Genomic DNA, 14,670 nt, shown 5'->3' with positions numbered 1-14,670 from the left:
TCAAAAACAATTTTTTTTCAGACTTGAAACCTCAAATGTTTGAATTAAATGAAACATTCCCGTATTTCACCGCGCTTTTATACGGAGGCAAACAGGTAGGAGGCACCATCTGCTGTGAGATAAACAGGACGTTTCAAAACCAGGATCCACAAAGACAATACATGATACATTTAAATACCTTCAGCTCGTGATAATTACACTATATTGGTGAGCTTTTCTAAATAGCGCACAGATTGAAGAAGCTGGTGAAGGCTCAGCAATATTGATTAAAGCATTATTACCACAGACTTCGAAATACACTGAGAGCACATTGTATTTGCAGAAATAATGACCTGTGCTTGAAACCATATTCGTCTCAAGACAGCCAGTCTGTGCTCCAAACTTTCTCCTGCTACTAATTTCTCTTTACATTCTTCATAGTCAGCTCCCTTCTCCATTTACCTTGCTGTTTTGCCCTCCTACAGAACTCTTGCTGCTTGCTGCAGATTTATGGTCTGGTCTAACATGCGCAGTATTGGCAAAGCATTAAACATGTCTACTCTTAATACTGTGTGCTCTCTCCATCGATAAGAGCCTTAATAAAAACATCCCCCTAGTGGATTTGTGTGTCTCTTTCCACTTTCAATCCTCCACCACCCTCCCTGACAATATCCTTCTTTCTTAACCGCTGTTTCTTGTGTTGCTTTGCTAACTCAAAGCGTTTCCTTGCTTGCTTTCCCTGCCAGCCTTCTCCACCGATGTCAGCCCCCACTCCACCACCTCATTGTCTGGCCTGTGCCAGAGGTGTAATGATGCTTGAATGCCACTGCTATGGAATTTTTCGTCTTCACTCTTTTCTCATAAAGGATATTTAAAAGGAATGCCCTGAGATCAATCTGTCTCAATGTGCCTCTCGCAGATCCATTTCTCTTCCATTTCTCCTTTCTGTTTTTCCCTGCATCGCTTTCAAATGGACAACATTACCCCGCGTAACCTCTCTCCGGTTTGGTTCACACGCATCATCGTCAACAGCTCCCAGCTGCAATTGGCACACTTGCTCGAACTGCACCGCTCTCGTCCAGTCTATAAATGCACTGCCGGTGCCCTAAAATCCTTCACTACCTCCCGGAGCCATCCGGGTCACTTACGCCAATAGGAGAGGAGCAGCCGTTCTCCTCCCACTTTTCTCTCCCTCTCCCCTGCCGTCTCTGATGTCAAAAAATTTGAGCATCATAAGCACATTTTAAATATTAACAAAGACCACTTTGCACGTATGAATAATACAGCAGGGAGGCCAGTGGCTGGCCGGCGAACCGATCCCCTGCCGCCCCACGGCCGTAAAACTAATGCACTGCCTGGGGCCAGAATGGGGCCTGATCTGGTCTGGGAGCAGCGCACGCCCGCGGAGCTCGACTGGCCCGTGGCCTGGCTCGAAGAGAGCTGTCTGTCTGTTTATTTATCACGGTGCCCAACCACCTGTCCAGATCTCTGCAGATGCAACAGCCTGGCAGCACTCTTGTTATGACTACATGTTTCAGAGACTCTTTAATCTAATCTGACATCTCAATCTGTTGAGCGTCTTTGAAGCCAAATCTACTTTGGTGTTTGTTTGACGTTAGCTTTGTTGTCACATTCCTTTCTTTCCATGTGTCTAAATTTCACAACAGAAATGTCAGAGAATTACAGGATTTTTCTGGCCACTTTGTAAAACAGGGCAAACCCTCCCCACCAAAAAAATGTACTTTACAAGCTCACATATAATTTCAAAGAATGTGACTCTTCTTGGAGCGACTGCACTGTCATTCCAGACAGGAAGACTCCCACACTTAACACAAATGAGACAGCACTTTTTGTGAGAGTGTCACTATTCATCGCGTCCTCTATGGGAGTGTCTGACATGCCACGCTTGCTAACTCCGAACACTTGACTGCCCCTTTGCTACTTCCCTAGCCTTACGCACTCTTCTCCTTTCTTGACCTCCCAGTCTGCACAGTGGCTTCATGTGGACTTACTGGACATCTGGTCATCTCTGGGTCACAAACTGTGCTCGAAACACACCTCACGTATGTCAGTTGGGGTTTTTTTGTAATTGTGCTAAAATCATTAATAATAAGACACATCAAGAGAGGCGCTGGACAGCAGGCTAGTTACTCCAGACAAGTTTTCCTGGCAGGCTTGGTAATTAATGTATATGTCAACACAGAAAGAAGAGCACCACAGCAGAAATGTGAGCTCAGCACATCCACAATACAGGCATAAAACAGAGACATGAGGGATCTGGGGGGGAAAGCGGCAGAGGTAAGGTTTAAACACAATGGGAGAGAAGATAAATGCAATCTGTCTGTTCCATCATGCTTTCCCTAAATATATCCCTGCTTTCCTTTCTCCCAGACAGAAACTTTACTGGGGCACACTGTGCTATTGTCCCCTGGTGTCCCCCTCCTCTTGGTTCTGCTCCCCTAACAGGACCTCATTGCAGTCCTCAACTGTTTATATCGACATTTCTCATTTCTCATGCAAGGATTTCAGAACAGTCCGCAATTTTAATAAACGTAAGCTGCTTTTCTGCTCTGCCTGTTCAGGGAATAACACACACACATGAGGACCTTGGGAGGTATGGTATGAGTGGGAGGGTGGGTGGGGGTCTTATTGGCATTCAAATAAATGGTCACATTCTTGGCAGACAGTCAGTGTATCTTCCAAAAGATTACTGTTGCCATCAAGTTAAAAATCTGAGTTCTTCCCGGGAGGGTCTTATTTACTCACTGAAGAGGTTTTTAGCAAAAAAAAAAACTATACAGAATCTGCACGCATTGTTGTCCGCATTGTTCTTTTTTATTTTTAGCCTACTGTAAAATGAGCTTAATCCACAATCCACTAAACCCTCAGATTTCTGCCTTGTATTTCAATCTGATCTGACAGTGGGTGCTGAGGAATCCTTCAGAATCTCCTACCACTCGGCTTCACTGAAAGAAATCATTAATCTAACACTAGAGATGTGAAGTGTCCCCTCGGTGTTCAGGTCCTGTCCCATCAGCTCACCAGCACTGACCTGTCCTGCCTGCCAAGAAAATTCATCTCCATGAAAGCTGGCTGCAGTCTTTGATGGCATTAACACTGAGAAATCCACTGATAAAAGTCTGCTCTGCCGCAATCAAAGCCTGTGCTCTTCACTCTGCAAAAGGTTGTCTAATAAAATAATAATTAAAAAGGTATAAATCGTTTATGAGGACAAGTTTAGCATTTCAAAAACAACTGGCACACCCAGGCTTGAAACAAGGGCCACTAAATTTAGCCGCTATATCTTGCAAAGAGAATAAAGAAATAAAGAAGGAATCTCTTCCCCCTGAAGCACTACAAGTGTTCTGTCTTACTTTTCACGGGGCTTTGCTTTTTCTTTTTGGAGAGGCCAAGAAGGCATGGAGCAAAACCTTAATTACTCCCTGCGCACCAGGGGAGTTTGATTTTTCCGCTCCAAGAAGAAAGGAGAGCTCTGAGCTCAGGTCTACTGTAAGACTGAACGCTATGCTGTGAATAAAAAAGTCCTCGTCAGCAGGTGATCTCAGACCCCTGCACAGCTCACACATTAAACAAAAATAAAATTAAAAAAAATCCCATAGACCAGTAGCTGGGGTCTGAAGCAAACTTTGAAGTTAGACACTTTTAGTAAAACGCATAAAGTTTAAACAATCTTCAGTTTTTTCATTTAAGTTGTTTTAAACTAATTTAAAAACACGTTGTGTGCGTGCGTGTGTTTGAACACAGCTGAGCGCGCTGTCACAGTTATTACAGTACAAACTGATCTTTAATTTCACTTACCAGTAGCGGACACGGCAAATCCCCCAAGCAGGAGGAGAAGAACCAGAGGACCGAGACCTTGGCCACGCTGCATCCGCACAGAGCGCATCTTTCCCGTCCAGCCGTCGTGAAATGTCCCGGATCGTCCACGCAGTGTAACCTGCGGAGCTTTTAATACACCGAGTGGCTTTTTGTCCGGAAAAGTCTTTACCCCCAGAATGGTTGCGCGGGGAAGAGTCACACACCAGCGACTCCAGTAATTGAGTTAGAAACCGCTGTTTTTGTAAATACTTGACTCCTGACTGTTGACGCAAACGGCAAAGGGCTCAAATCACATCCATCACCGAGCAGCTCGAGAACGTCTGGGAGAGGTTGAAAGGGCGTAATTTCCATGCGTAATTAAAGTTTGAAGAGGTCCGCGGATGTCAAGCTCTGCTCAAATAAAGAAACGATTCATCGTGACTATTCCTGGTAGACTTCATTGCCAGCTCCACTATTTTGGGAGCCGTGAGCGCAGAGGTGCTGCGAGAGTCACCGAAAAGTTTGACGCATCGCTAAACGAAGATGTCAAATTAAACGACAGAGTCTGGGAGGAGAAAAAAACCCCAAAACACAAAGTAGCACGGGGGTAGGTAATTCTGTCAGGTAACCGCCAACACCAAAGTCCGAACTCCCGAGTTTGTGCTGGGCCCCTGGGTGTCTTGTCTCGTCCCCGTCCGCAAGGTGTAAACATGAGCACGGGGATCAGCGCCAGCTTCACAATGCCAGCCTCCGGACTACCAGTCCCAGCCCGGCCAATCACATATTATCCTCCTCCTCCTCTCAGAATGAAGGCTGAACAAGTGAAGGTAAAGTAGTGGCAAGCGAGGAGGAAATAGATGCGAGGGGAGAGATAGAAAACACGGATCAGCTCTGGATTCAGCAGGAGTCCTTCTGCTACAAAATGAGGTTGAGCTTGTGAGTTTACTCACATCTATCTATCTATCTATCTATCTATCTATCTATCTATCTATCTATCTATCTATCTATCTATCTATGTTTACTCTGAAAATTGAACAGCTCACAGTCTCCTTTCCTGTTGCTGTCCATGAAAATGTTCCTGCAGCAGCAGTCTTTGGCTCATGTGTAGATTATTTCTCGTCAATCCTCTCTTTCCGCATCCATGGGTCATATTTTACTCTCGGCGTCCACAAGAGAGCACCCTTTCATAAATGAGACCATCTGCGGCCAGGACGAGAGCTGACCGGGTCTTCTGCGGTACACGACTGTGTAAAAGTCGCTTTCTGTACGACGGAGTGGCGTCGATAAGTGCATTTCTTGGACATTAAAACTGGGTGTTTTATTGTTGATTATTCTTGTAAAGCAGTGACTGAGCAAATAGGTACAACTAAAAACTTCAGCTTTCCATCATCTGAGGCATTATTTCATTTTTAGTATAGTTACCTTTCTAGGAGTCACCTGCCAATTTAAGGCCTTACCTGGCTGGAGTTTTACCTTCTCCTCCTTCTGTGTTTTCGGTCTTAATTGCATGTTTGTTTCTCCTGCCCATGAGATTTTATTGGTGACAAAGCTCCACAGCATTGGATTTTAGAACGTTTATTTTCACTAACAGGTCACATGATGCAGAGGACAAATTAAATGGAAATCCAGAATAAATAAGTGCATGAAGGCTCGTTCAGTAGTTTGATTATGTTATGTGGCCTTCACAATCACTAGATTTCAGTACAGTTGAGCACTAATGGGAAATTAGGGCTCAACAGAAGCATCTTAGGAGACAATCTTTTGGAAGCGCACAAGATATTCTGCTGTATTTGACAGTGGTTGATGCTGTTCTGCAAACTGAATGTGTTTCCTTCTTGTGTCACCTGCCTATTGTATGGTTTGGTGAATAAAAGCAGAAATGTATTATTATGTTTTTTTTCTAAAAGTGTCACAGATTATTACTTTGCGCCTTTCTTCAACGTCACTCTCTGTGAGCAGTATCGCTGTCTGGCTCGTGGCTAATGTTCATTCCCTCTGTACTGACTCACGTTGATGTTCACTGAGGGGAAGGTTTATCCCAGCATGACTCGTACCTTGAGATTAGACATACTTAAATGTAAAATGCTGAAGAATAAATAAGATACATAAGAGTTTCAGAGTAAAGCCCGGAGTTTTAAGCACGGGGTGAGACAGACAGAGAGCCAATATGCCGCTGAGCCCAGCGCGAGGCCATTCTCTGAGATGTGACAGTAGCTGGCAGCAGAACAGCATTGCTGTACTTTGCTCAAATCCAACTTCAAAGGTCATAATCCATCTGGACAAGTGATGACTCCCAATGCCTCCTTCCTCTGATGACAATTATGCTGTTTCATAAGCACAGAGTACACTCTGGATTATTTATTTATTCTCCGTGTCTTTACTGTGACTGGTGAGAGAGTGAGAATGAGAGAGGTAGGATGAGAGTGACACAGACAGAGATGGAGAGAGAGAGAGAGAGCTGCTGATAGAGCAGGAGAGGTTGGGCGTGAAATGGATTTTGCAGGTTGTGTTTGAGGCAGATCTTGATCGTGGAGCTGCAAATGCATCTTCTGTTTACATGCCCGTGCATGCTCTAGCTTCTGATTGTGTTTCTCTAGTGCTTCTTCACTTGCCTGGTCCTATCACATAACAGCTATATGTGCTGCATTATGGATATATACAGTATATTTGAATGACACAGTGACCTTTAATTTTCAGATCGCTTTAGCGGCAACTCGCACTCGCACTTTGCGGTGAGGAGCTCATTTGACAGTTTTCATGGCACATCCACCTTGATGAGGTTATGCCGGATGTTAGCGCTTTGCAAACTCTAATTAGACAATTTGCCCTCGCTTCCTTTTCCTCCAATTATTACTGCAGTGATGATAAAGTTGAACTTGCCATAACGTATTATTTTGTTTTGCCCTTTGCTAAGACTAATTGAAGATATAAGTCAAGGGCATCCAGTGGAAAACTGGAGAAGAAAGCTCGGGAAATGGAGAGCCATAATCAGGTAGGATGGAACTGATATGCTGTAAACGGCAGAGAAGAGGAGACAATATGAAGCTAGGCTATTATTAAGGCATAATAGGTTATCCTCCGAGGACTTTTTAGCACCACTGACTCTCTGTTGCTTTGCGTTGTAGGACTGACATAAAAAGGATCAAACTGCCTATCTCTGTAAAACAGAGGGGGGGTCTAAAAATAGGAGGCATGCTCTAGAAGTTGCTGTGGAGATAATTGAATATTATTTTCAGGAATGATTAAGTTGACCTATCCAGTAGACTAATTATTTCTTGCAGGCCAGAGGAGAACGTGTTTAATAGATTTGGGTAGCAGTGAATAAGGGAAAATAAAGCAGCCAGTCTGTAGACTTTGTGCTGACCGGATACACAGTGTCTGTGGAAAAATGAATAATACCCATCATTAGAGCTTGGCTTGGGGAATGATCACACATTTTTCTTGCGGTATTTCCAGGATGGTGTCCTCTGTCGTTTCAGGAAGCCATGTCCTAGTTCTTCTAGATCGGTGGTGGATAGTTTGTGTGTGCATTTCTTCACCACTATATCAACAGTTTAATTATTTGAGTTTTGATTAATATTTATATTGCGTATTGGACACATATTCGCTTGATTGTTAAATTGCACACTTTTTTTTTTACCCCCCCCTACATTTATTTGACAGCTGGTGTTGGATGTAGTTTGCATATTAATAATCTCATTCAAAACATTTTGCACAAATGGGGCACATAAAAATATGCAATATATGGGACATATGAATAGATTATGCATTTCCACAAGCTGAACATTAAATGCTTTTTAAATCATGAATAATACATTATACAATACACTGTACAGTAATCCATCCATCCAATTTCTTAACTTCTTATGCAGTTCAGGGTTACAGGGGAGCTAGAGCCTCTGTGCAGTAATTTTATATTAAATTTTTAATTTCAAGTACTCACTAAAAATAATATTTCTTTACATCTACATACATATGATTCTAAATGTAGGGCATTTCCCACACATGTCTTTGTTCAAGATTTTTAAGAAGTCTAATAAAACCAACCAGTATGTGCTGTACACAATGGCATGTGATGCTGGAGTTTTGCCGATGTGTCGGCGTATGCTGGCATGCTGTATGCCCGCTCCTGTCCGCGAGTATGTGTGCTTCAGAGTAAGACAGAATGAATGCGCGCGTGTGCACGTGTCACTGTCAGTGTGCGTCGACTTCACCTGTCCTCCACCTTTGTAATCCCTGGGTACACCTGGGCCTTTTGGGCTTGAGGGCTTTTAGCAGATTGCATGTGTCAGACTTTGGACAATTACACTGATTGTTGCCCTAGAAACTCAGCTCTCACTTTGCTTCTGGGCGAGGAAAAAAAGTTAATGAAATTAAAGGTGACAGAACAATACGGAAAATGAGAGAATCTGTCCGCAAGCTGCTCTTAATATATATCCAACTCTGCCGTGTTATACAGAAATAGCAACTTGACAAACAAATGAAAAAAGGTTTTTATACCCTGAAAGGTCAGTTCTGTAACTGCCTAATGAATTCAAAACTTTTTTTTTGTAAGTTCATCCAAACTTGGAAAAGCTGATTTAAATGTATCTCCTCACAGAACTGCATAAAATAAATATTTGTAAGTAGAAAATTCATCAGCCACAAATATCCCGCGTTCGGTATAATTGCACTGTTAAATTCATGACTTGAACCTTGCTGTCAAAACTCTATGTTGATATTCAGGAAAGCTAGAAAGCGTAATGCTCATCTTATTCTCTAATGGCCACCATCAGATTGAGCTCTCCTCTCAGCCGTGCACGGGAATCATTAGTAAACAGCAGACCGAGGAGCAACAAGATCGTTTGTGCCGAATACTTGGGCAGGAGCGTAGAAAGAGAAACAAGTCTCTGAGGAGATTACAACTGATTCATATCGCCACTATGTTAAGATAAAGGATGTAGCTGTAATGTGCGCAGCTGAGGGATCATGTGTTAGAAAGTGAGTGATGCACACTGAGAGGTATGGATCGTCAAAACATCAATCTCACCTGCTACAGATCCTTTTCAGGTGGGTTCATATTTCACATCATCCATCGGCCTTACTCACACACACACAAAGAACATGTCACAGGAAACGAGCGACCAAAATAGGTTCTGCTTGTAATGCCTTGGTCCCATCAAGCATCCCAGTTTGAATGCCAGACTGCAAAATTAGCTCACCTAGAGGCAGTCCTTCACACTTGTGCTTTCTCTTTTGTGAAAGTGTAAAATAGGTGCTGTGTAAAGAGTGATTTCAGACAAAAAAAAAAGGGGGGGAAACAATTGAAAACACAAGTTTATACAGTGTCAGCTACACTATCAGAATCAGAGGAATAAAATAGATGCGTGCGTATGCTGTGTTACTGCGAGGCGGTTCGGCGCTCTGGTGAAGAGTAGGTGTGAACACTAATTAAACATAACATCTGTTGGAAGCAGAGACACTGGCAGCTATCAAGCTCACAATCAAATCATCTGCGATTAGAAACCGCAGTATTATTTTTATGTTGTTCGAAACACAATACATTTTTTTGATTGATCAGAGGGGAAAATGCTCTTCCTCTACGCTGAATCCTGCCTCCATGTAGGAGTTTCTTACCCACTGTGGACCATTGTCAGGTAATGTCTCAGTTTATTAGCCCTGATATGAACTATAAACCCAAATTTTGTTTATGATGAGGGGCATGAGGGCATTGTTGAGTGAGGATATTTCATGAGGGAAGCATTATGTACACTTCATAATATTGGCTGCTCAGCACATTCTCTACGCCAGTCGAGTCCAGGCTTGGTTTTTTTTTTATGGTAGCACAGGGCTTTAGGACACTGTAAGTCAGGGTTTCATCTGTGAGAGCAACATTATGGCTCCACTTCTGTATGTACTTGTGTACTTGTTGGGGTGTGTGTGTGTGTGTTTTTTTGTGTGTAGATTAATGACCACTGGCATAAGAAATGCCACCGACTAGTGTTTTACACAAACAACTTCTAGGTTTGTGACGATATGCGCCTGAGGGTGGAAGCGTGACTTTTGCTGTCCTCTGCTTCTCCCTCCGTCCCTCTCTCTTCATCATCCATCGGTTCCGTTCACCCGTGCCACCTCACTAATGATTGCTCAGCGGCCATGAGTCTACCATGCATCATTTACCAGGGGCTCTGGAGAGGCTGCGATACAGAGCAGAGGAGAAAAGGGAAAGAAAGAAATTCTCTGCTCACGCAGGTAGGAAGGCTGAAAGGAGCAACAGTGCTATCCAGAACGAGAGAATGAGAATAAGGAGAGGAGCTGACAGAGGTGGAGACACCAAGAGACAAGCATGTGCTGCAAAAGCAGCATGAAGGGAGAAGGTGAGAATAAGCTGGAGGGGAACTGGAGGCCCATTTTATTAATCACAGCCTTGATCTGGTGGGAAACACTGACAGCTCTGGATGGAAATAATACTCAAGAACTGCAGCTAGTGCAATCCCCCCTGCCACCGAGATTGGGGGTGGCTAAGGCAAAACACGACGTTGTTTGCTTTATATGTGTGTTTTTTGTGGTTGATGTAGTTGGACAAGCTGATTGTTGAGACAGGGCAGAATACTGTGATATGCAACATCTGGTTTATATTAATAAGTGTGAGATTGGCCAGACACAGAAATCATGTCAGTATGTATGAAAATACTGTTAGTTTTTATAAGTGTAATTATTGTTACTATTAAAAATAAAAAATCTATATGCTGTTGTGCAGTTATGATTGCATAGTCTGTCGTCACCTCCACGTACCTGTATTTTTAGTGTATTTCGACAAACACAAATCTAAAATAGTCAATAATTATTATGGTATGTATCTCCCTGCTTTCATTTTTTTAAGAACAGCTTCTTGACAGCCACCCTTCTGCTGAGACAATTCCTGATGACGCTTCAGTGAGCAGTAGATGGATCAACTGAAGGGCCAGAAGCATCTATCAGGTCCCCCCCCCCCCCCCCCCCCCCCCGTTTCTTATGGACATAACTTTTGGACACTGGTCATCTGATGCCACTTCTTTTTTTTGTCAATAACTTGTCCAGCTTCCTCAAATCTGAAGGAAACACTGCACACCATGCTGAGATATGTCAAGTTTGACTCTTTGGGAATCACCTTGTTGATGCAAAATTAATGTTTTATGTCTTTCAAACTGTCTTTGGTATTATTTTAATAGATTCAAGTAAAGAAATTAGTTTTTGTAACAGTTTCCTAAAGTGTCTTTTTGTAAAGACACAAACCTAAAACCATTCCTCTAAAATTAGACAAGCACTGGACTGAAAATAAGTGAAAAATATAAAGAAAAATATGAAGAAATGAAGGGGTAGCATGGTGGATGCATAGATGGATGAAGGGTAGCAGTTTTGCACAGTATTGCGTAAAGCAAATACAATGATGAAGTAAGGTCAGCCTTACAGTAGATTCTGGTTTCATAACATTTAAATTCATGAAGGTATCTTTGTGATTTTGTATGAAACAGTTTTGCCTGACACATTTGAGTGATCTTCAGCTGTTATCCAAAACAAAAACCAAAGCTGTGCATCACACTTTTGAAAACACAACAACAAGATGTTTCAAGATATAAAACAAAAAACAAAAAATCACCAGAGCCGTACCACAGAAATGAACCGTTAAGGTTTTCCTATCAGGGATTGTACATATTGAAATCGATTTAACATATATGGGTAGCCTGGACAACACCAGCAGGGTGGCATCGTGGCTTGCAGAGCACGAACAGCCAGTCAAAAGGAGTCTAATATTAAAAATCTACCTTTCTGGTCATAAAAGCAGACAGTGACAGAAGTGACAATTTTCACATTTCTCCTTCAAGCTAAACGGACTCTATTATTAGAGGGCTGACTAGGCAGCCAATCATGTTGATAATAATAGGTTGGATTTCTGCAGACGGAGGGTAGATAACACAGGAGTTGACCCCACAGAAAGCCATCCAGTGGCCATCTTATTAGCCTATAAAAAGCTCAGGTGTGGGTGGGCTTTGTTTGTCTGCACATGGCCTCCCATTATACCAGTATCCCATCATTTCTGGAGGTGGGGAGCTAACAGGGGCAGAGAGGAGAAGGCAGTGAAAGACAGAGAGAGGGAGTGAAATGGATGGGAAATACTCAGAAAATCCAGTCTTCAATGACCAACTAATAACATATTTCTGGTTTGCTGTTAAATGAAATTTAATACAGATTTTCAAGCTTTTAATAGAAGTATTGGAAGAGTGCACCCTGAGCAAGGTGACAAATGTTGTTCCACATCTGTTAATGTGAATAATCAATATATTGGCAGGTTGTTAGGAGCCAGAACCTGCAAGGACAACCGGAAGCTTATCTTGTTTCTAAGTATTATCATTAACCTTTGTGTTCCAGCAGTTAAGGTCCTTTTTTATTTCACGAGATGCAAATTATGTTGGTAGTTACCAGTCAAATCCATGCAAAGCACTCAGCTGAGGTTAAATCCACAAATCAGGATGTGGTGATTACACTGCATCAAACAAGGAGGTCATATTGCGACGGTAGGTTGTGTGTTGCAGACAAACTAAGGAAAAAGCATATATGCAAGTTCCTGTCAGGCATGAAGGTCATTCGTCTTTGATTTTACAGTAGCCGGTGTAAAAAACAAAGGAGCTTCAAAGTGGGCTTTTGGATCAAAAGTATAGACAGCAAAGTACAGATAGTAGAATTTTATTCTTTCACATAAAAGCATGAAATATGAGCCACTTCCTATGCCACCTCGGAATCACAAATAGAAGACAAAGTGCAAGAAAAGGTGTGATATTATATACTATCTCTCTGAAATGATGGGAAATTGAACCTTAAATTATAGTTTTGTGCCTTTTTTTCTCTCCATCGTTTGTGAAAAAAATAAAAAGCAATGATTTAGTTAACAGGCAGAGAAACAGGGCACTGCTACACTGAGGCAAGGCATAACCTGAGATGGAATTAAAGAGCAAGTATCACACCAGCTAACGGGGAACAGAAGAGGGTGGGAAAGGTGGACGCTTCAGTGCTGGTGACACACCTGCTCCTTTCATTGTTTACATGATTTTTATTTGAAAAGAAAATCACAAGGTGAAGAAAATCCACTTCGGTGAATTCTGACCTCCCTCGTGATGCAATCTTAGACATTTTAATAATGCTGAGAGAAATACGGAAAGCGATCCAATGACTTGAGGAGCAGCATGGATGTGAACGTGAAGCATGATAATTACTTGAGAATTACAGTCCTTTTCCTGTCACATTTCCTATGTTCAGGCTTTAAAGCGGCTTCTTCTGCAGCTAAAAGAGACAAAGGAACAATCACACAACTAACTAACACGGCGAGTGAGCGTGCTCCCGGGCTCTCACATTCCCTTTGGAGGGCACGCCGCAGCCTTTCATGTCTGCTCCTTTCTGTGTAGCTTTCCTCTCATCTCAATGCTTTATGTTCTGCTTTCTGAGCAGAGTTCAAACACTGGGGACCAGTTTAGATACTGGAGGTTCTAACTGCAGTGCCTCACTGAAGTGGAGCGTATAGTAAAACATATACTCTCTTCCTTTTTCAAGGTGTTGTGAATTTATATGAAAAATCCTCCCTTTTAATCAAGGCACATTAAAGATGATATTAAAGGCACCACTGTTGCCCTGGAAGCTTAAGATGAGACTGTGAGTCATTATTGAGGCAAAAATGGTCAAATCTAGAAGTCTATATTTGAAACACTTTGGGATTCAACTTTCCAAATAAACCAATGTATGAATCAATACATAGAAATGAAAAATGAAAGGAAAGGGTGGTGGTGGAGGAGGGGGGAGCGCATCTGGATCGATAGGATTTCAGGTGACAGAGGAAATGGGAGCCTTGTGCCTTATGTGCATGTGTGTTTTACACTTTAGTGGTTACACTTAAGACCTATATTGCACTTTTGTGCTGCAGATGTATATCGAGAATGTGACTGTCTTTTTTGTGGTGGATCTTGTGGCTACCGGTCTCTCGTTTGCAATCGACTGAGTCTTCTACAGGAAGTATTTTTTCAGGAGAACAGGGGAGAGCTCCTCGCTGTAAACAGGCATTGAAGTGCATCAATAAAATATAAAAAATAAAAAATAAAAAAAAGAAAGCGAGACCAGCAGAGAGACATCAGTGCACCAGAAACCCCAGTGGAATCCACAGGCACCTATAACAGGAACAGACAATGATAGAAAGAAAAAGAGGCGGAAAAAAAAAAATCTACTTTTTCACATGCCAAAAATAAATAAATAAATTTCCAAAGCAAAACTCCTGCTCAATCAGTCTTTTTATTATTAATTGGATGCTAGCAATATTAATCTCATGCTTCTACAAATACAATTATATGGATTAGGTAAGAAGACATAATCTGAGGCTCAATCCTCATTACTACGGTGATTAATCCACGCTGATTACCTAATTTTAATTAACATAATGAGATGCTCAGAGTATCCATTCTGCCCATGGTGAATGTGATCTTTGGTTATGTTTTTTGTACCCTGAAAGCATTATTGTTGCATGTGCACACATGTGTGTGTTTGACCCTATGATGTGAGATCTACCTGGCTGACAGGAACGGCGGCTGGTTGAAATTAGATTACACAATCACAAATGTCCCAATCAGGGCTCATGCATAATTCATCCTTCATGCTTGGCTTTCATAATTACTTAATTAATTCCCAGCTCTAAAGAGATAGGCCAGTGCTAATCCTCCAGCCTCCCATGGGGCTTCCCAGGACTGCTATAGATGTCCTGTCCCAGGATGCACTGCAGCAAATAGAGGGAGGCATCCCAAACAGTCGTGCGGACTGTAGCCATGGTGCTAAATCTGCTCTCTTTCTTTTTGTTAATGTAGGTTGGTATTCAGA

At 42.2% G+C, this 14,670-nt stretch overlaps 1 protein-coding gene across 3 annotated transcripts in view; it reads right to left on the bottom strand.

Moving 5' to 3' along the window:
- unc5b (unc-5 netrin receptor B) overlaps positions 1-5,040 on the bottom strand; it is a 53,059-nt gene extending 48,019 nt beyond the window's left edge. The window contains exon 1 of one of the 3 annotated variants that reach the window (XM_040001523.1): positions 3,799-5,040. In XM_040001523.1, the coding sequence (XP_039857457.1) occupies positions 3,799-3,886 (88 nt within the window). In that variant the 5' untranslated portion in view covers positions 3,887-5,040. The remainder of the gene's footprint in view (positions 1-3,798) is intronic. The other 2 variants (XM_040001522.1, XM_040001525.1) reach the window with 2 other exon arrangements.
- Positions 5,041-14,670: the final 9,630 nt, after the last annotated feature.

This window comes from Simochromis diagramma, unplaced genomic scaffold (genome assembly GCF_900408965.1).
Source record: "Simochromis diagramma unplaced genomic scaffold, fSimDia1.1 OVJJ01000421.1, whole genome shotgun sequence".
In the NCBI taxonomy this organism is placed as follows: Eukaryota; Metazoa; Chordata; class Actinopteri; order Cichliformes; family Cichlidae; genus Simochromis; species Simochromis diagramma.
This window is presented reverse-complemented; position numbering and strand designations above follow the sequence as displayed.